Source organism: Doryrhamphus excisus, chromosome 15 (assembly GCF_030265055.1).
Source record: "Doryrhamphus excisus isolate RoL2022-K1 chromosome 15, RoL_Dexc_1.0, whole genome shotgun sequence".
NCBI lineage: Eukaryota > Metazoa > Chordata > Actinopteri > Syngnathiformes > Syngnathidae > Doryrhamphus > Doryrhamphus excisus.
In genome coordinates this window covers 6,376,357-6,396,156 of record NC_080480.1, presented here as the reverse complement: position 1 = coordinate 6,396,156, position 19,800 = coordinate 6,376,357, and the positions used below count along the sequence as shown (strand labels likewise).

General features: G+C 44.4%; 2 protein-coding genes across 6 annotated transcripts; both read right to left on the bottom strand.

Annotated features, from left to right (window-relative positions):
• Positions 1 to 541: 541 nt before the first annotated feature.
• Positions 542 to 10,736, bottom strand: LOC131102666 (endoplasmic reticulum membrane sensor NFE2L1-like). 4 transcript variants are annotated; one of them, XM_058048115.1, is made up of 8 exons: positions 10,543 to 10,736; positions 9,087 to 9,836; positions 8,770 to 8,897; positions 5,656 to 5,724; positions 5,443 to 5,589; positions 4,823 to 4,913; positions 4,108 to 4,647; positions 542 to 3,772 (listed from the first exon to the last, which is right to left on the bottom strand). In XM_058048115.1, the coding sequence occupies exons 3-8, from the start codon at positions 8,869 to 8,871 to the stop codon at positions 2,814 to 2,816; spliced, it is 1,908 nt and encodes a 635-aa protein (XP_057904098.1). In that variant the 5' UTR covers positions 8,872 to 8,897; positions 9,087 to 9,836; positions 10,543 to 10,736; the 3' UTR covers positions 542 to 2,813. The 4 variants fall into 4 exon arrangements, with proteins under 4 accessions (XP_057904098.1, XP_057904097.1, XP_057904096.1 ...); XM_058048114.1 differs by having other exon boundaries at positions 9,087 to 9,193; XM_058048113.1 differs by lacking the exons at positions 9,087 to 9,836; positions 10,543 to 10,736 and having other exon boundaries at positions 8,770 to 8,979.
• A 193-nt stretch (positions 10,737 to 10,929) lies between these two features.
• On the bottom strand, positions 10,930 to 19,732 carry cog1 (component of oligomeric golgi complex 1). Of its 2 annotated transcripts, none has more exons than XM_058048111.1 (15): positions 19,354 to 19,732; positions 18,958 to 19,199; positions 18,008 to 18,189; positions 17,739 to 17,915; positions 17,235 to 17,391; positions 16,528 to 16,738; positions 16,114 to 16,459; positions 14,352 to 14,791; positions 14,124 to 14,273; positions 13,682 to 13,840; positions 13,481 to 13,605; positions 12,471 to 12,579; positions 12,191 to 12,300; positions 11,875 to 11,950; positions 10,930 to 11,253 (listed from the first exon to the last, which is right to left on the bottom strand). In XM_058048111.1, the coding sequence occupies exons 1-15, from the start codon at positions 19,657 to 19,659 to the stop codon at positions 11,104 to 11,106; spliced, it is 2,940 nt and encodes a 979-aa protein (XP_057904094.1). In that variant the 5' UTR covers positions 19,660 to 19,732; the 3' UTR covers positions 10,930 to 11,103. The 2 variants fall into 2 exon arrangements, with proteins under 2 accessions (XP_057904094.1, XP_057904095.1); XM_058048112.1 differs by having other exon boundaries at positions 10,930 to 11,250.
• Between the last annotated feature and the right edge of the window lie 68 nt (positions 19,733 to 19,800).

Below are 19,800 nucleotides of genomic sequence, written 5' to 3'. Positions count from 1 at the left end.
GTCTTTGCCCTGACGATACCAAAGCCAGTTTGAGTGGCACTTTGCGGTAGGATGTTTGGATCAGGACCGCTGCTGCGACGGACCCAGTGTGAGCCCGGGATTTTTGTCTTCTAGCTGACAAAGCAAATTTGTGTAATATCTGATGTATCATTAATACATCCTTACAGTATGTCAAGGGCCAATAATTTTTCTTTAAAAAAAGGCCCCAAAGACCCCACTTTGGAAACCCCTGGCTTATTGACTAGGTATATCGTTTTAGTAAAATTCTGAAGGACAGCTAATTGAATTTGCAATGTTCAACTCAAAATTGGGTAATTTGAGCTTGTTTACAGTGGGTCCCGCTTATATCGACCAACTTAACTCCTGGTCTGTCCCTACAGTCAAGTTGGTATTAAAACCTGCGCACAGGACTTCCTATTTAGTGCAAGCTAAGCTTCACAATAAAAGCATGGATACAAAATGAACACAGCAGCTCTGTTTAGATGTTTCAATGTTTTCATGTCATCATGAAGAAACAAGATTCTAATAAACATCTGTCACTGTGACGCTTGCGCAACCAGACAAGACAAAAAAAAATTGTGTTCCCCAATTTGCTGTAGTTTTTTTTTTTTATCATGAGAAATGAACCACAGCCGCCGGTATTAATCAGTCTATTACTCAAAAATCAGCATGGCACGCTCTGTGCGTTTCTTGGATGTAGACTGGCTGTTGGAACGCATATGACTGGATGCGACCTAGGCTTTACATAGGGGACCATGTTCCACTCTTGTACTTTCCTGCAAAAGGAGAGAGAACACATACCAAGACAATAGCACCCAGTTTTTTTAAATGAATTTCTCACACACACATTTATGAATCATCTGTCCTGAACGGGATGGAATCAGATGGGGCCAATATACCACCAAACAGTTAAAGGGAAGTTTCCTGGGCTTGGATCCGCCTCCAAAGCAGGCCTATGAGGAAGAGCTCAGGGGCTATCCACACGGAAATGTTTTTGGGTCAAAACGGCACAGTAATTGATGGTTTCAGACTTTCAGGTGAAATGGTATCTGTGAGTGGGAACGTATGAAAACCCTGGCGTGTTGTTTCCGTATCTGCAATCTGCTGCTTTATGAAGACGTGAGTTTTGACAAGCCAACATATCAGAATATTTGGACTGGCATGACTCACCACTGTCCACATTCTGATATTTTGTTGCTTATGCTCCCAAACCACTTGCAGAAGTAATTTGACTAGGTCCTAAGTCTAACTGAGGCTTGAAAAGCAGAAGACAATGGAATTAGGAACATGCGTGCTTTCTTCTTCTATGGGTCGGTGTTTCAGGTGAATCCATCTGTGTCTGTCTACTGTGCCATGCGTGGGTGTGCCTTCCCCCAGCGATCACTTCCTGTCTGGATGCAACTATTTACTAATCTACACAGTGTAGACCCACCAAAAAATCTAACGTTTCCGTGTGGACAAGGCCTCAGTTCCACGTCAGAGAAAGTTTGGACCTCCTAACATCTTGGTTGGTGGGCTGACCCTTTACAGGGCTAGCATTGCCATTGCTTCCGTTTTAATATTAAGCTGCATTCCCACTGCTGATAGAAGTAAAGAATGTGGATGTAAAAAGGAGGCCCTAACATCAACAATGTGCTTTATGGCACATTCCCTTTTTGTCTCTGGTGAAAGCCACAAGTAAATGAGCCATCAATGGTTGGTTTTGTTGAGTCGACATCCGCAGCCAGTGCACGGTGTGTCGAGATAAACAGGTTCCACTGTACTTGATATGAAAATGAATGCATGCAAGTGTTTGCATATCACTGCTTTGCTTTGCTGCTTGATAGACTTTCTCTGACACCTGCGGTTGAAGCTGACTCAAACATACCGTATTCCATTGAAAATGTCATTTGGGTGAGGAGCGGGGGTTGTAGCGCACCCGTGTCTTTGTAGTAGTTTTCACAGTGTACATACCATACATGCAATAAGTCAAGGAAAGTGGACAAGTATAAAAGCATATGAAGGCTAGCAGTAGTGCAAGTGCAGCATGGACTTGCAGGAATGTCTAGACCTGCGTTATCAACCACTGAGGGCGTTTTTAAAAGTTCCCGCATTTGGACTCCACACTGAATTGATTACTTTCACTTTTTTGTTAATTTTTTAAAGTCTTTGTACATCAGTATTACGTCTCAGTAGTCCATCCTGACTGATTTTGTCTCGTCGCAAAGCTTTTCTGCCGTCAATGAATCTGTTGTGTTGCATGTACTGAAAGGTTTTCAGCAATAAAGTTTTTAATTTTCCTAACGATGCATATGTTGGTGTCATGTTTTGCATATAGTAGACACACCCAGAAGTATGGATAACACGAGTAGGAAAAATCCTAACGGACATATTAAATGGGCCTGCAAGGTGTTGCTAACCTTTGGGTCGACAGTATTACACCCACTTTTTTTTATTTTATTATTTTTTTAAACCAGGGCAACAAAGCGGAAATGCTAACAATGCTAATAGCTAGCCTTAGTCCTGCCTGGATATATTGACATGTGCATCTCTGAGTTCAGTCTGTGAATGTGTCTCACCGCCTTGGGCGTGCGGCTTCTAAAGCTGAATGAACTGAGTGTGTGAAGCCTCCTGTCAGTCATTCTGTGTCCCAGTGGGGAGAGGCGGGGTAGAGTTCTGCTGCAGCACTCACTTGCGTGTGTTGTGTGCTACATGATGGAATTCTTTCTGCTTGATGAGCGGAGGTCCAGCGCTGTACATCTCCCAGACAATTCCTTCAGTAAACAATTGTGAGTCCAACTGATCTCTTGTCAGGGTAAATGACCTGGAACGTTTCACATTATTTGATGTTTTAATTTCTTTGTGTTTCTTAGTTTTTTGCCGGTTGTGTTACTGGACGTTGGCAGCCCCGCCTCTTGTTGTCGCGTTGCTACACCAATGCCGTTTGGCTGGAATTGAAGCACATGCCGTGTAGCATTAAGGGGCCTTCCCTCCTCGTCCTTCAGTCTGGAGAAGACTGTGTGGTACAAGATGCAGAGGCGACGCTTCCTTTCCTGGAGCTTCCTCAGGGCTTCTTGATTTTCCCTGCGCAACCTTAATCGATGCCGCCTCAATCGTGACACCTCTTCCTCTAGACCATGCAATGTATCCAGTTTCCTCTTCCGGCAGTTCTGGGCAGCTATCTTGTTCTTTCCACGCCGTCTGATGTCCTTGACAAGGGTAAGCTGCTCTCTGCTCAGTCTGTAATTTTCCAAAAGCTCCTTGAACTCCTCCACTGGTAAATTAACAATGAGCTCGTTTGAGAAAGGTAACTTTTGAGTTTGTGTGCGCTTCTCGTCCCGATTCCTAATCCTTGTTTCACACGGGTGTCTGAAATAGGAGCGCTTTGACGTGTCGTCACTGCCATCTTGTGGAGACCTCGTGTGTTTGATGATCATGCTGGACATGAATGTGGAGGACGTCATGGACCAGGGCTTCTTGTTGTACGAGTGATCATGGATGATTTTCTCCAGCCATGAAACACACTTTTTTCCCCAAGATATGGGAAGGAAGAGTTTATCTTCCCCTATTACTCCCATATCTTCCACATCCAGTTCCTCCTGCTTTATCGTCACCCCGACTTCCATATCTGATGCCAAGAACTCTTCTTCCTTGTTCTCGCAGAATGGACTTCTCAGACTGGAAGCACTAGAATAAGACGAGGAGGAGGAGGAAGATGATTCTGATGTACATGGAGAAGGAGGACCATGGCTGAAGTCTAGAGAAAGTCCAGAATCGGAGTCTGCTTCATTGTCTGGGAAGAAGACAAAAAGAAAAAAGCTTGGGGTATATTCTAGGAACCTCTGAATGCTAATGCGGTGATGCTAGTTTTTCTAGAAGATACAGCAGCAACCACAAGACAAACTTCTTCATCTTGAGTGTCACTTTTTAAAATCAGATATTCTGGCACTTGCAACCTCTTTTGGTTGTCTTAAGATTCGCCCAACAACACAACATCAGTTACCACTGCACTCCATTTGGTGGAGTTATGAACATAATTCGGGCCGAGCAAAGACAGATTTATAGCGTATCATCTGGAAGTCATTCATTATGAAGATTGTTGAGAAAAGGTGATTTTCAGTAAATTACCTTGCTCATTCTTGCCTTCCCGCTGTTGCTTTCTTGCTGTGCCATCTCTCTCCTTCCCCATGGCTGTAGTGTGCCCTAAGTCACCTGCTTCATGGTCCAGGGAGGTATCTTCTAGTCCACCCACCATCTCAGGACTGAAGGCCTCCTCCATGGCCAAGTCCAGCAATGTCATCTGATCCAGCATGGCAGCATCTTGAAAAATGTCACTTAATGGGCTCGGGAGGACATCTTCGTCCTCACCAAGAAAGCCATTTGAAGAGAGAACGTCCAAGCTAGAAGTGTGACCCGGAATGTTAACATCATATTCCCCGCAAAACAAAGATGGTGAACTTTGCCATTTTTCTTGAAGACCTTCCGTGAGCAAATGTGTGCTGATATTACTGTTCATAGCATGTAGTCCTTCTGAAGCTGCTTCTTCCGTCACACCAGCTGTGGGGGGAGTTTGTAGTGGGAACATTCCAAACATTTCTTCTGCTCCAAACGCTAAACTGTCCTCAAGATCGGCCGTTGAGGCGAGTGGAAGAAGGGGCCATTCCAAACCTAAAAGGAAATAACCATGGATTTTTTTTACTTCTTCTTACCAATAATCTATTTTAAGGGGTAATATATTAATAGTATATATATTTGTGTGTTTTTGGCATGGCGGATGCTTGTTCCAAATAATATTCTGGTTAAAAAATGAGGCACGGGAAGAAAGTCCACTGATGGTCATTACCATGTTTAAGTTGCCGGTTGGTCTCCTTTAGATTCTCCTCTTCTGGATGCTTGTGGCTTTGGTGCAGCGCTTGAGACTCACCACTGTCATCCTGGAGAGGAATTGGACATTTGGAATTGAATATACGGTCGTATACTAATGCATGAATGCTTTTATCATAACAAATTGAGACTAAGTAAAGCCTTCATATTTCAATTGAGAAATGTATTGGAGGTCATAGTTGATTTTTGTTTTCAGTAGACCTTTTGGAAGAACTAGCTAATGAAATGGTGCCTCCTGGGCTCTGGGCTGAATACAGCAGTGTTTCACAGTCTGATGAACTGGTCAGAGAAATGGATTGAAGTGGACTCTATCTGCATTCCAATGTGGACTTCCAGGTTTCCAAGATGAGATGCTAGAAAAAGCGTGAACCATGAAAAAAGTGCCACTTGATCTTCAACCTGCTCCTCTACAAGAAATGCTACTATTTCTGGATGCTGGCATTTGTGTAATTCATCATCAGCTCTTATCGACTGTGTGGGTTGCTGCACAGATAAATTGGGTAGTTGCGTCATAAAAACCAGGCCAAAACAAATCATGCGCTCAACAGGGAAAGCCAAAGAACATCAGCTGACAATCACCTCAGGTTGGATCACAGCCAGCACATCCTGCCATTGCAGTTCCACTTCCAAGGAGGAGCTACAGGTGGGCATCGTGGGGGACAACAAAAGCTCTGTGGCTGGTGGTTCTTGCTCCACGTTTACCCCGATATCACCAACATGGCACAACTATGGCATAAAAAAATAGCATGTCAAAGAGCCAAAAGGCTTTAGTTGAAGAGGCTGTGGCGCCACCTGCTGGTCTTTCGTGAAAGGAAATGTTTCCTCCAACAGCGTCAGAGACTCTTGAAAGGAGGAAGATGCCTGAACATTGGAAGTACATGGAAAAGTAGTTTAGGCAGAGAGAATAACAGAAGTGGACTTGTGTAAGATAGGGACAGTAGCGGACATGGTACTAGCTGTGGTACTAGTAGTGGCAGTGATACTAATAGTGGTACTAGCTGTGGTATTGACAGTGGTAATAATGGTGGCAGTGGTAGTGGCAGACCAACACAGGACACAACTGCATGTTTACTTCAAAACACATTTGTATTGTATCATTGTCAACAAACCTGACAAAAGTGCAATCCCCATTGGATTCCCATGTGAAAAGCAAATGTACATATTATTGTACATGACTACTCACGATTCTTACTGATTGGCGGTTCCCGCTCTCTGTCAGCTGTGGACGATCTCTTAAAATGTTAGCAGCAAGGATGCGCCCCACACGCCTGTCCGTCTAAACCAAGCAAGCTAGTGGCGTGCGACAGCATGTTCATCACAGCTTGCATCTGCAAGCAAGCATCCAGCTCCCACCTCCTTACCCCCACCAAGATTCCTACCTACTTTGCTACGACGCACCTCCAAGCACCCGGTTGGACAGTCTGGAGTCTATTCTGGTTTCGATGTCAAACAGCAACATGATGAAACCTTTCCCAAGCTTGGACTAGAAATATTTAGCCGCTCGGGTTTAGAGTAACACTAACCTTAACCTGAACCCAAAGCCCCCTTCCCCCCCCAGCAGCTGACTGGCAGGAACATCTAGACCCCGTCTGTAAGGACGATGGGGGCCACCTTGCTCAATGGACCTTCAAAGCAGCAGAAACCTGTCTCACCTCTACACACCTTTCACCTGGATGGACCTGGACCTGAGATACACACCAATCATCTCCGATCAACCGCTCAATATCTGGACTCTTCAGCTTCATGGCTTATGAAGATTCCTGTAATGTACCATGTCCTTGAACTGCTCTCAATTTCACCACGCTTGCAAACGACATCCTGTCATCCAATTCCATGAGGAACATTTCCGTGGAGGAAGAACATCATTGAATGTGGGACAAGCCAAGCACTATCAACAAGGGTTAAAGACAGGGGGGGGGGCAAGTGTTGCCTGGGGGCCATTTGCTGTTTTTATTGGCCTCTGCCACATTCCAAAAATATTCCCTTACCAAGAAAACTCACAAAACAAACGTGGACAAACCGGCAACAATCTTACAGGAATAAAGTTAAAAAGGGTAAAAATAATCATTTTATGAGAATAAAGCATGCCAATTAAAACATGTTGAAAAGTTGTAATATGACAAAAGTTGGCATTTTTGGACACTGACTGAGTTGTACTATTATGGGCATCAAGTCAAATGATTATGGCAATAATAACAATATTCAACCAAAAACAAGAAAAAAGTCATCCGGAAAATGAAGGAAAAAAATGGAAAATGGGGGAAAAAGAGGAAAAATAATTTAGTGGCATAGTGCTGAAATATATATATATATATATATATATATATATATATATATATAGATAGATAGATATATATATAGTGCTATGAGAAACAACAGTGTTGGAGAATTATGTTCGGAAAAATCTTGAATGAGGTCAAAATACTACAAAATGATACAAGCCCTGCTAACATCTACTGTGCTTTCATAGTTGACAAGACATCAAGTTTGTTTGTATGCTTTGCTTTGTGTGGCTCTGGCAGTAAACAGGAGGTTGCAACACTTGCTGGCTGGCTGGCTGGCTGGCTGGCTGGTGTGTATGTGAACACGTGTGTGTGCGTCAGGACGCCATCAAGACCACTCAAGTTTCAAAACAAGCCTGTCTGTCAGCACTGGAAGCGACCATGTAGATCTTCCGTGTGCATACAAACACACACCAACCTGTGTGTCAACAGCTGTGGAACACAGCTGTTTGTCACAACTAACCCCTTTACCCGTTTATCACGACATAGTATTTATACACACACAACTATAACCCCTTTACCCGTTTATCACTACATATTTATATATACACAACTAACCCCTTTACCCGTTTATCACTACATATTTATATATACACAACTAACCCCTTTACCCGTTTATCACTACATATTTATACACACACAACTAACCCCTTTAACCGTTTATCACTACATAGTATTTATACACACACAACCAACGCCTTTACTCGTTTATCACTACATAGTATTTATACACACACAACTAACCGCTTTACCCGTTTATCACTACATATTTATATATGCACAACTAACCCCTTTACCCGTTTATCACTACATATTTATACATACACAATTAACCCCTTTGCTCGTTTATCACTACATATTTATACACACACAACTAACCCCTTTACCCGTTACCCATACCCTTTTACCCCTTTATCACTACATATTTATACATTCATAGCATGTTACCAGCAACTGGGGGTTTACTACAACTACTACTACGACTTTTTCTTTTACTACTCCTCATTTTTTTACTTTTTATATTAAAACTTTACTTTTACTGCTGCTGCTACTTTTACTACTACTACTGGTAATACTATTACTTTTGTAACTTGTACTACCACCACTTCTTTTACCCTTACTACGACTTTACTTACTAGTACCAGTTTTAAAATGACCACTGCTACTACTTTTAGTACTTTTACTATAATTCGTTTTTTTAACTTTTTTTACTACTTTTACATTGCTACTAGTAAAGCACCACTTACTTTACTGCTACTACTACTTGTTTAACTAGTGTTAGTACTAGTCGAATGGTATGGGAAGATGCAAAGGTGGAAGTCATTCCATTGATGGAAAAAACAATCCGAGGTTTATTTATTAGCATATGGGTGTGTCTAGTATGTAAATAAGGTTTATTTAGTAGCATATGGATGTGTCTTTGTAAATAAGCTTTATTCAGTAACATATGGGTGTGTCTACTATGTAAATAAGGTTTATTTAGTAGCGTGACATAGGCGTGTCTATGTAAATGAGGTGTGTATTTCTGAAGGAGGCGTGTATGAGTAGCCAATCAATCAGCAAGCAATCGACTGGAAGAAGGTAAGCTAAGGTGTGTAAAGTTTGCAAGATGGAAGCGTGGTACCTGTTGCTCATCCTTCTGCATCATTCTTCTTCCTGACGAGCAGCTCAAGTCCGGTCCAATGAGGAGCTTGTGTGGGTGTGCACGTCCGTAGGATCTCCCCATTGGTGTGGTTGGGAGCCTGCTTCTCGCTGGCCAAGCCATGTATGGATATACACATCAGCAATTGTTTGACTACTGGCTGGGTACTACATGAGTACTGCAGGAGTACAAGGTGAGTACCACAGGCGTACTGGGTTAGTACTGTGTGAGCACTGGGTGAGTACTACAGGAGTGCTATGTGAGTACTAGGTGTCCACAGGAAGTGTGTGTGTGTCTACCTGGAAGGTAGCAGGTGATGGCAGCTAACTAAGAAGAAGCAGCCTTCCAGCGATGAAGAAGCCATCAAGATGTTTACAGAGATTGTGGGTGTGCATGGAGTTGGGGCCTGGAGTGGGACAGAGAAGCGTGTGATGCCAGAGGGTGGGCAGGTAGGACTCCGTAGCACTCTAGCACACTCAAATGTCCTTGAAATGATTGAAACGTTTATAGGAGTTAGTGTGCAGGCCACATGGCTAGGAGGCCCGGACATCTCTGTGTGGAGTTTGCATGTTCTCCCTGTGTGTGAGGGTTTTGTTTTCTCCGAGTACTCTGACTTCCTCCCACATTCCAAAAACATGCTAGGTTAATTGGCGACTCCAAATTGTCCATAGCTATGAATGTGAGTGTGAATGGTTGTTTGTCTATATGTGCCCTGTGATTGGCTGGCCATCAGTCCAGGGTGTACTGGAATGTATGTACAGCGTGTATGTAGGTACAGTATGTGTGAAAGTATGTACAGTGTGTATGGTATGTATGTATGTATGTACGTACAGCATGTATGCACAGTGTGTTTGAGTGTATGTACAGTATGTGTGTATGTACAGCGTGTATGTACAGCGTATGTACTGTATGTATGAATGTGTATTGCTCATCCTTCTGCATCATTCTTCTTCCCAACGAGCAGATCTGGTCCGGTCCAATAAGGAGGTTGTGTGGGTGTGCCCGTCCGTAGGATCTCCCCATTGGTGTGGTTGGGAACCCGCTTCTCGCTGGCCAAGCCATGTATGGATATACACATCGGCAATTGTTTGACTACTAACTGGGTACTACATGAGCACTGGGTGAGTATGACAGGAGTACCAGGTGAGTACCACTGGCATACTGGGTGAGTACTATGTGAGAACTGGGTGGTATGTATGAACGCATGTACAGTATGTATGTATGAATGTATGTGCATGTATGTATGAAAAGCATGTATGAATGTATGTACAGTGTATGTACTCCATGTATGAATGTATGTGCATGGATGTATGAAAATCATATATGAATGTATGTAGTTTGTATGAATATATGTACAGCATGTGTGTCTGTATAGCATATGTATATACAGTATGTATGTATGAATGTGTCTGTCTATGTATGTAAAGCATGTATGAATGTATGTACAGCGTGTGTGTGTGTGTATGTATGAATGTATGTACGTGTATATGTACAGCATGCATGGATGTATGTACAGCGTGTATGTATGTACAGCATGTGTGTACATGTATGAATGTATGCAGTGTGTATGTAGTGTATATATACAGCATGTATGAATGTATGTATGTGTGTACATGTATGCACAGCGTATGTAAAGTGTGAATATATGTAAGGATGTGTATAGCATGTATAAATGTATGCAGTGTGTATATATGTATGTACAGTATGTATGAATGTATGTCATGACTTGAAGGTCAAAATCAATGAAAGACTTACCAGGCTGTGTGTTGTTGCTTCCACTTGCTAGCATTCAACTGTCTTCACTCTTCCCGCTGAAGGAACACCCCAAGTTCTTTTTAAAGCCAAACGTGATGACGCAAGATGTCACGTGATGACGTAACGCTGCTCCCCGGAAAGCGGATACATCAGCTGGTATGTTTTTCTCCACCGGGTGAGCAAAACAACAAACACTTTTGGACATACATGTGCTTTGTCACCTACAAACCTAATTCTACCAACTTACATGTACAATAATTACGCTACTAACGTATGTTTACCATCTTTCAAGTACAATAAACTTGATGTACTTTGATGAATTTGGACATGATAGTAAAGTACAATATGAAAAGTTGTAATCAAATGAGAACAAATTTTACAAAAGTAAAAATAATTTAATATTTCACATACAGCTTTTTTCATTTCTGAGTAAATGGCCCTCACTTGGGGAAAATGTGTACACTTAACTCAGTGTACATAAACACAAACCAAATCATCAATTATGTTTTCTTCCAAATGTGTATTAAATCTAGCATGATGTAATAATCTAGTATGATGTCTTTATTTGGCCATGGCAGAGAGCCAGCTGAGGTGGAATAAAGAAGAAGAGGTGGCGTCCTCTTCCTGATCCGCGAGCTGGCGGAAGAGACTGCCTGGCCTGAAGCTTTCCCGCCCGTCTGCACTGAGGAAGCGAGGAGGGGGAGGAGCCTGCTGGACAAACAAGAGAGCGAAAAAAATGGACCTTAGCCATACATCGTCACTGGGAAACACTGCCACTGGCATCTAAGTGGAGAACTGCACAGGGACGTCTGCATGTTGTAAATGTTGTGTGATCAAATGTCATCTGTGCTACAGACAGACGGACCCACCGACAGACCAGACCCAACCCACCGACAGACACAGACCCACAGACAAACCCGCAGACAGACCCGCAGACAGACCAGACACAGACCCACAGACAGACCCGCAGACAGACCAGACCAGACCCACCGACAGACCGACCAGACCAGACCCAACCCACCGACAGACACAGACCCACAGACCAGACCAGACCAGACCCACCGACAGACCGACCAGACCAGACCCAACCCACCGACAGACACAGACCCACAGACCAGACCAGACCAGACCCACCGACAGACCGACCAGACCAGACCCAACCCACCGACAGACACAGACCCACAGACAGACCAGACCCAACCCGCAGACAGACAGACAGACCCGCAGACAGACCAGACGAGAACCAACCCACCGACCAGACCAGACCCAACCCACAGACAGACAGACCCGCAGACAGACCAGACCAGACCTCAATCAATGAGAGTGACTTACCAGCTGAGTATTGGTGTTTGTGGTGGCCATCTTGGATTTATGCACACTGGACACGCTGAGCGGCAACAACCCGAACCTGCATGAAAGACAATGTTTTTTATTTTTTAGACATGAACGTGGGAGGGCAGTGTGCTGGAATGGAAAGGTTCCTAGTGAACACACGTTGCAGGGGAACTGGTTTAACAGAAACACGTGAACGCAGGTGAGGTAGCCCAGCGTGCTGCTGAGCTTTACAATAAAGTGGTAGTGAGCAAATCCAGTATATGTGTATATAGAGTACAATATATGTTGCAAGTATATGGGCTCTTGTTCCCACCTCATCTGGCTGTTGGTGAGCGGAAGGATGTTGTGCGGCTCCTGTGAGGTCACGCTGCTGTTCCGCAGGGAAAAGTGTTTCTCCGAGCCCGTCACCAAGCCAAACAGCACCTGACAGCAACATGAGGAAATATGACTGCTATTATATGCTCATGTTCCTCAGGATACACCACTTCATCCTGCTTTGCTAGCTGCAACACTCACTGCCTCGTACAACTCTAGCTACATTTCATTTCATTGCTTTCAAGGTCAATCAAGGTGATTTTCAGTGAATGACGTACCGACGTCCTCTGGCGGAGACGGCCGAGGTTGGCATTGAGCGGCGGCGTGAACACGTCAAGGTCAAAGGGGTCAATGTGGCTCTCCAGCCAATCGCAGACCTCCTGCATTCTGAAAAACACAAAAAGACGCTCACACACATACGACTTTGCAAATGTGACATTCCCATCAACACAGAGCCCATGTCACTACAGTGCTTTTACTTTGAAGGCCTACCAGAAAGGAACGGATCGTTTATCTTTTTCATGAAAATGTAAATATGGGAAAAAACTGGAAAGGCACCCGCAAACAGAATGTCAAAATACGAGTGTTTGGATAACACGAGGTGCACCATGCACTAAACTTTAACTTCTTCCAGAATATGAATCAACACTTTCATGTAGTTATGGTGTTTAGTAATTATCTTTCATCCAGCTTCATCTTCACGTACACTAACCATAACATTTAACAGGAAGAAAATCAATAAAAACACCTTTTAAAAGCTACAAGCTTTAAGCCTGACCACTTGACAAAACAAACTACTATGCTAAAGTGTTCAGGCACTTGATGCTAAAGTGTTCAAGTACTTGATGCTAAAGTGCTAAGGTATTAAAGCACTTGAGTGCTAAAGTGTTAAAGTACTTGATGCTAAAGTGTTCAAGCATTTGAGTGCTAAAGTGCTAGGGTATAAAAGTACTTGAGTGCTTAAGTGCTACGGTATTAAAGTACTTAATGCTAAGGTATTAAAGTACTTGAGTGTTCAAGTACTTGATGCTGGAGTATTACAGTGCTTGATGCTAGAGTGCTAACATGTTCAAGTACTTGAGTGCTAAAGTGGTAAGGTATTAAAGTACTTACTAGAGTATTAAAGTACTTGAGTGCTAAAGTGCTAGGGTATTCAAGTACTTGAGTGCTAAAGTGGTAAGGTATTAAAGTACTTACTAGAGTATTAAAGTACTTGAGTGCTAAAGTGTTCAAGTGTGTTGATGGCGAGGGATGATGTGTGCACCAAAGGCGAGGTGTAGTATCTCACCTGGGGTCCTGCGGGGATCTGGAGCTCTTGCTTTCATCCGTTTTGGCGGCCAAGGTGGCGTGAAGATAAGAAAGGTCAAATATCATTTGCAAGGCTCTGTTCTGGGTGATGGGACATCCGTCTTCCTGTAAGCGAAGCATTCATCACGACTGAGTGACATTTCTTACGCAACGTCAGTACCGTAGTGCGTGTGCACGTTACCTTGGGCGCCTGCTGCCTGAGGCCAAGGTACTCTTGTAAAACCCGATCCAGACACGCCTGCAAGAGCTGGCGCAGGGTGGGCGCTGGCAGTGTGTGCCCCCCCACCCTGTTGACCTCCACACACAGCTGGAACAGCAGCGACTGGACAAACCAAGATGGCTGCAAAAGACGCATCACATGACCACATCAGCGTTCTTTCAGCGCCAACCTCATCATCCGATATTGGCGTCAACACGAGACGACGGTGGACTTTGGACTATAAATATCTGCCATAATTGAGGTAATGAGGTAATAATGACATCATACAGTAAAATATACTCCCATGAGGCGAGCTTCCCCACGTGCAGAGGTGAGCAAATCAAGCACTCCTATTTTAGTTTTTAGTTAACGTCTCCTCAGCTCGAATGTGAATATTTTATGAAAACGTGATCAAAAAAAGAACCTGGACAGGAACGCGGATTTTGGATGTAACGCTGCTGCCCGACTCCGCCTCTTCTTGGATCTCCAGAGCTTCCCAGTTTGTTGCTGTTGTCAAGACGGCACCGGCAGACTGTGCTGCACGGAGGGCGGTGCCGAACGTGTCCAGCAAGGTCTGAAACAGTACAGCAGCAATTGATCACAGGAAGTAAAATTCCCTTGTCGTAACATAAGGCTCCTGACGTGGGCTGACCTTAGAGAGCGCGGCGCTCCAGATGCAGTAGGCCTCCATGCTGCATTTGAGAAGCTCCTCCTTCAGCTCTGCCCACTTTACCTGAGTGGCACTGACCTCCACAGTCGCCCGAGCTTTCCCCAACTTCTTGCCCTGCCTGCCCGTCACCGCGGCCATGGCCTGGCACCCACTCTGGCGTCCAAAAATGCAGAGCTGCATGCTGGGACACAGGTCGGCCATGCACTGGCACAACCTTGCCATGAAGAGCACCGAACTCAGGCGAGCCGGGCTGGGATCGGGCGTCGCAGCGGCCAGTTCCGAGCGCACGGCAGAGAGGATGCGGTGAACGCAGGCACGGCAGCCTTCACGTAACGCCTCCTCCACTGCCGGCGAGTCTGTGAAGCGATGGCAGGAGGACGGCGACGACGAGCTCTTGGTGGGTCCGGAGGATGGCACAACAGCTGGTATGGAATCAAACAGGGATCACTGGTCAGTGTTAAGGGCTGTGGAACATATCTAATATGTTTTTTGACATTATTAGAGCCCTCTAGACATGAAATAACACCCCTATGGTCTGATTTACACTCTTTTCACTGTATAGCAATCTTTCACAATATAGCAGACATAAGACAAAATAAGACATATTGGACATAGAATCCTCTTCTAGAATCATTTAAATATGTTTAACATTATTAGAGCCCTCTTGACATTAAATAACACCCCTATGGTCTAATTTTAATTTTTTACTCTACAGCACCCTTTCACAATATAGCAGACATAAGAGAAAATAAGACATAGAATCCTCTTCTAGAATCATTTAAATATGTTTAACATTATTAGAGCCCTCTTGACATTAAATAACACCCCTATGGTGTGATTTACACTCTTTTCACTCTACAGCACTCTTTAACAATATAGCAGACATAAAAGAAAATAAGACATACTGGACATAGAATCCTCTTCTAGAATCATTTAAACATGTTTAACATTAGAGCCCCCTTGACATTAAATAACACCCCTATGGTGTGATTTACACTCTTTTCACTCTACAGCACTCTTTAACAATATAGCAGACATAAAAGAAAATAAGACATACTGGACATAGAATCCTTTTCTAGAATCATTTAAATATGTTTAACATTATTAGAGCCATCTTGGCATTAAATAAAACCCCTATGGTCTAATTTACACTTTTCACTCTATACCACTCTTTCACAGTATAGCAGACATAAGAGAAAATAAGACATAGAATCCTCTTCTAGAATCATTTAAATATGTTTAACATTATTAGAGCCCTCTCGACATGAAATAACACCCCTATAGTCACCCTTATACTGCTACTACCCAATATAGTAGACATAATAAGAGTCCATAGGACATATTAAAACAATGGTTGTTTGTCCTGCCATCAGCTGGCAACCAGACCAGTCAGCTGGGATAGGCTCCAGCATACCCACGCGACCCTTGTCAGGATTCGCAGCATAGAAAAAGGTATGAATGGAACATATTAGACATAAAAAGGCTGTTTACAACCTTCGGAATAAGTTTTCTTAGCATTATTAGAACCTTGAAGAATAACCTTTTACCCAACATAGTAAAACAGAATTAGAGAAAATAAAACCTATAAGACATAATACAGCCTGAGTGAATGATGCAATGAAATGTGAGGGCTCTATGAGCTCTGATTGGCTGCTAGGTGGCTCATATAAAGATACAATATAATCTATAATGATGGAAGAAAACAAGTGCAGCCTACTACAAAATAAAAATGTATATTCAGAACCTGCTTCTTGGGAGGGAAGGTAGTGCTGGAGGTCATCGAGTCGTTCTTTCAGCTTGCCGTCCAGAGAGGAGCAAAAGTTCTGAACACAGGGCGTGAGGGCCTGGGTCTTCATGGCCAGACCGCTTCTCTGCTGCTGCTGCTGCCCCCGCTGGTTCACGCTGACCCACCCTGCATCACTCAGCAGGTCCCCCGCAGACTCCGACCACAAGTAGGAGGCCACGTCTACTTCGTACTGGGCCACCTGGTTGCAGGCGGTGCCGGTCTGTTCCTCTAGATCCCTCACAGCTGAGGTGAGGAGCTGCACAGAGCTCATGGAGATGGCTTCAGTCTCCTCTTTGGTGATAGTCTGAAGGATTGAAGAATATTTCGAGATTGTTATTGCGGTCTGATACTTACTGCTTACTGTTGGCAAACCTGCAAGCGTTGAAGAAAGAGCTGTTGCAGGAAGTCATCCCAGACGGCCAGGCGGCGCTCCAGCAGCCGCTGACACACTGTGTTCCAGTGCTGGTTGATGGAGTCCGTGGACAGGAGGTCCCATACGGCGTCTCGAATGGCTGCCAGGCCCTTCAGGCTCTTAACGTAGACCAGGAGGCCACTAACCCCCTGGCAGATGTCCTCCTTACACCTGAAAGCAGGACATGTTAGCAGGGCTTGGAAAAATGGGAATAGCAATTTTATTGCTCAGAATTAAAGGATAAGAGCACTTTTGGGGGGAATTCTGCACATCATCCGCCATCTTTACGTGAGACATCAACACACTAAAAATAGAAAAACAGATAAAAGGCTGCATTTCCATCATGTGAGCTGCATATGAAACACTGTTATTATTATTATAATTATTATTACACCAAAGAACTACATTACTGACGTAGTGACACCTTGCCACTAGCTTTAGCAAACACGAGCTTGCAATACCTCTAGCCACTAGCAAAAGGTAACGCTACATACATAGGAGCTTTTTGTTTTGGAGGCTTTCTAGGCCCAATAGCGCCCCCCCCCCAAAAAAAATGCACTTTTCCTTTAAGATCATGATTGTCTGGAATGATTCTCACACACACACACTCAGGGCCACATGCTTCCGTTATTCCCTGACTCAGCATCCCTAGGTATCAGAACCTTACGTATCAATCCACTGCTGTAAGGTGTCACGTAGCTGCTCCCTGTGGATGGGCTGTGCTAGGGTACGAAGTGTGGGCTGGAAGTCTGTGATGGAGGGGGGCAGGTACTTGAACCAGCTGCCTGTACTCGTGTCCTCCTGTAGAACCCTCTTGCCTCCAGCTGTGGTAGAGAGAAGGAATAGATGGAGGAGACTAGTAGAAGCAGAAGATGAACACCCTTTGGGTTCCTGGTAAGGATGCATGAGAATTATGATGTCTTACCTGTAAATCTGACAACATTAAAAATAGCTCAGATAAAAAAAAACACAATGAGGCGAGAGTAAATGTACTGCACTGCGGTGTTTGAAAAGTGCAAAATTTTTCCCAGACACTTGTCACACTGGCTGCTCGGAGCGTGTACCCGAATACAGTGCACCTTGCTGGGCTCCCTCCGCTCTATAATGTGCTATTACTCGGCCTCCAAAGAGTTCTGAGTAAAACATCTTCCAGCTCATTAGCGATATTTACCTGCAGGTGTAGAGGAGGTGACATTTTCCAGAATGGAAAAGAGCAGGCCACAGCTAAGGGTGGCCTCCCCGGACCTGGGGCTTCCATCTGAGGGCACGTAGAAAACAGCGTAGGCCTGAAACAGCGTGGTCACCAGCAGCTCCACCAGGCTGCACACTTGGGCCTTCACACCTGCCCCTGGAAAAGGAAATGTCGGAAAAGTATTTATAAAAGACACTACCTACGTTGCCACACTAGGTGGAGTGTAGCAGAATACAAGTGATACCCACCGTGTTGGGGCTGGTTGAGCAACTGATGGATGGAGGCCTTTCGGGCCAACAAGAAATCAGCAAGCGCCTGGCGTGGAGAGCTGTCCTCCAGCAGCATGGCCGACAGCAGAGCCTCTGCGATGGCCTGGTCTGACACCGCCCGACCCCGTAGCAGAGACTTGCTGTCAAGGAGGATGGTGGACCTGCAAGGAAGTCATCCATTCAAACATTCCATCAAATAAAATAGTACATGTTATGTAACATTTCATTCATTTTCTACCGCTTATCCTCGCGAGGGTCGCGGGCGATGCTGGAGCCTATCCCAGCTGTCTTCGGGCGAGAGGCGGGGTACACCCTGGACTGGTTGCCAGCCAATCACAGGGCACATATAGACAAACAACCATTCACACTCACATTCATACCTATGGACAATTTGGAGTCGCCAATTAACCTAGCATGTTTTTGGAATGTGGGAGGAAACCGGAGTACCTGGAAAAAAAACATGCAAACTCCACACAGAGGTGGCCGAGGGTGGAATTTAACTCAGGTCTCCTAGCTGTGAGGTCTGCGCGCTAACCACTTGTTCGCCGTGCAGCCCTATGTAACATTTCATCATTGTTAACTTCCATATAAATGCATAAATATGTGAATATTGACAAGTAAAATCAATACGAATGGTTACACTGAATGATATCCCATATATGATATTGATATTGTCCAGCACTTTAGTACTGATACCAAGCGAACAATGCGGTATAGCGCTGTGATATTAGATTAGAAGTCCCTCCTCACATACCATGTTTACAAACATCAACATGCTAAGCTAGCAAGCTTTGTCGTTCTGTAGCGCACAGGTGCAGCTTGACTAGGTCACATTGACTTTAATATCAGTTGAACATCCGATACCGACATGATCCCACTGATATTATCAGACATGGACGTAGTATGACGTATGGCCCAACAGCTCGTACCTGAAGTTAGCAGTTGCGGCCACCTGCCGCACAATGATGGGGAAACGGGCCAGGACGGGACTGTAGTGAGTCCCCGTGGCGGCGTCCAGGTGGAGGAGACTGTGAAGATGGCAACACAGAAGGTAGAGCTGAGTGGCCTGCAGATACTGGGAGGCCTCCATGGCGCTCCACATTCGTTCCGGAATCTCCAAGAGGAGCTTGATCTGGGAGGCCATGGCGTAGAACTTCTCCTGTCTCTGCCTCTATAAAAAATAAAATTGACAAATTTGGGTAGAATATATTGCGTACAGATAGAGATAACTTTGTTTCTAAAAAAAAACAAAAATAAAAATAAAGTAAAGTGGACATATACAGTATTATACAGTATTTTTGTACTTCATTGATAAGTAAATTGACCTCTGGATTGCGACTGCTCGCACAGCTTTTTCCTTGTTTGAGAAGATGGCAGTACTGGTGCATGTCTTGGATGGACTGGACCACACTCCCGGAGCTGTGCCTCATCTCCCCGATGGTGTCCGCAGCGTCGATCAGGTCCCGGTAGCGTTCCCCCACCATCTGCCTAAGCTCCTCTTTCTTCTGTTCGATCTGCCCTCGGACTTTACATTCTATGCTTCGAATTTCTTCTGTGCTGTAGCGTTCGAAAAGAACCACGGGGTCCTTTATCTCCGACACACGGAGAGACGAAGCTGGGTCCACAGTCATTGCCCAAGCTAATCAACTTCAGCTGCCACGAATATCTAACCCGGAAGTGTGACTATGTTGAACCCGGAAGTGGGAAAGATGCATTTCCGATTTACGCGTAAGCTTTTTTTTATTGAATGACTCAATACACAAACAGAAAAG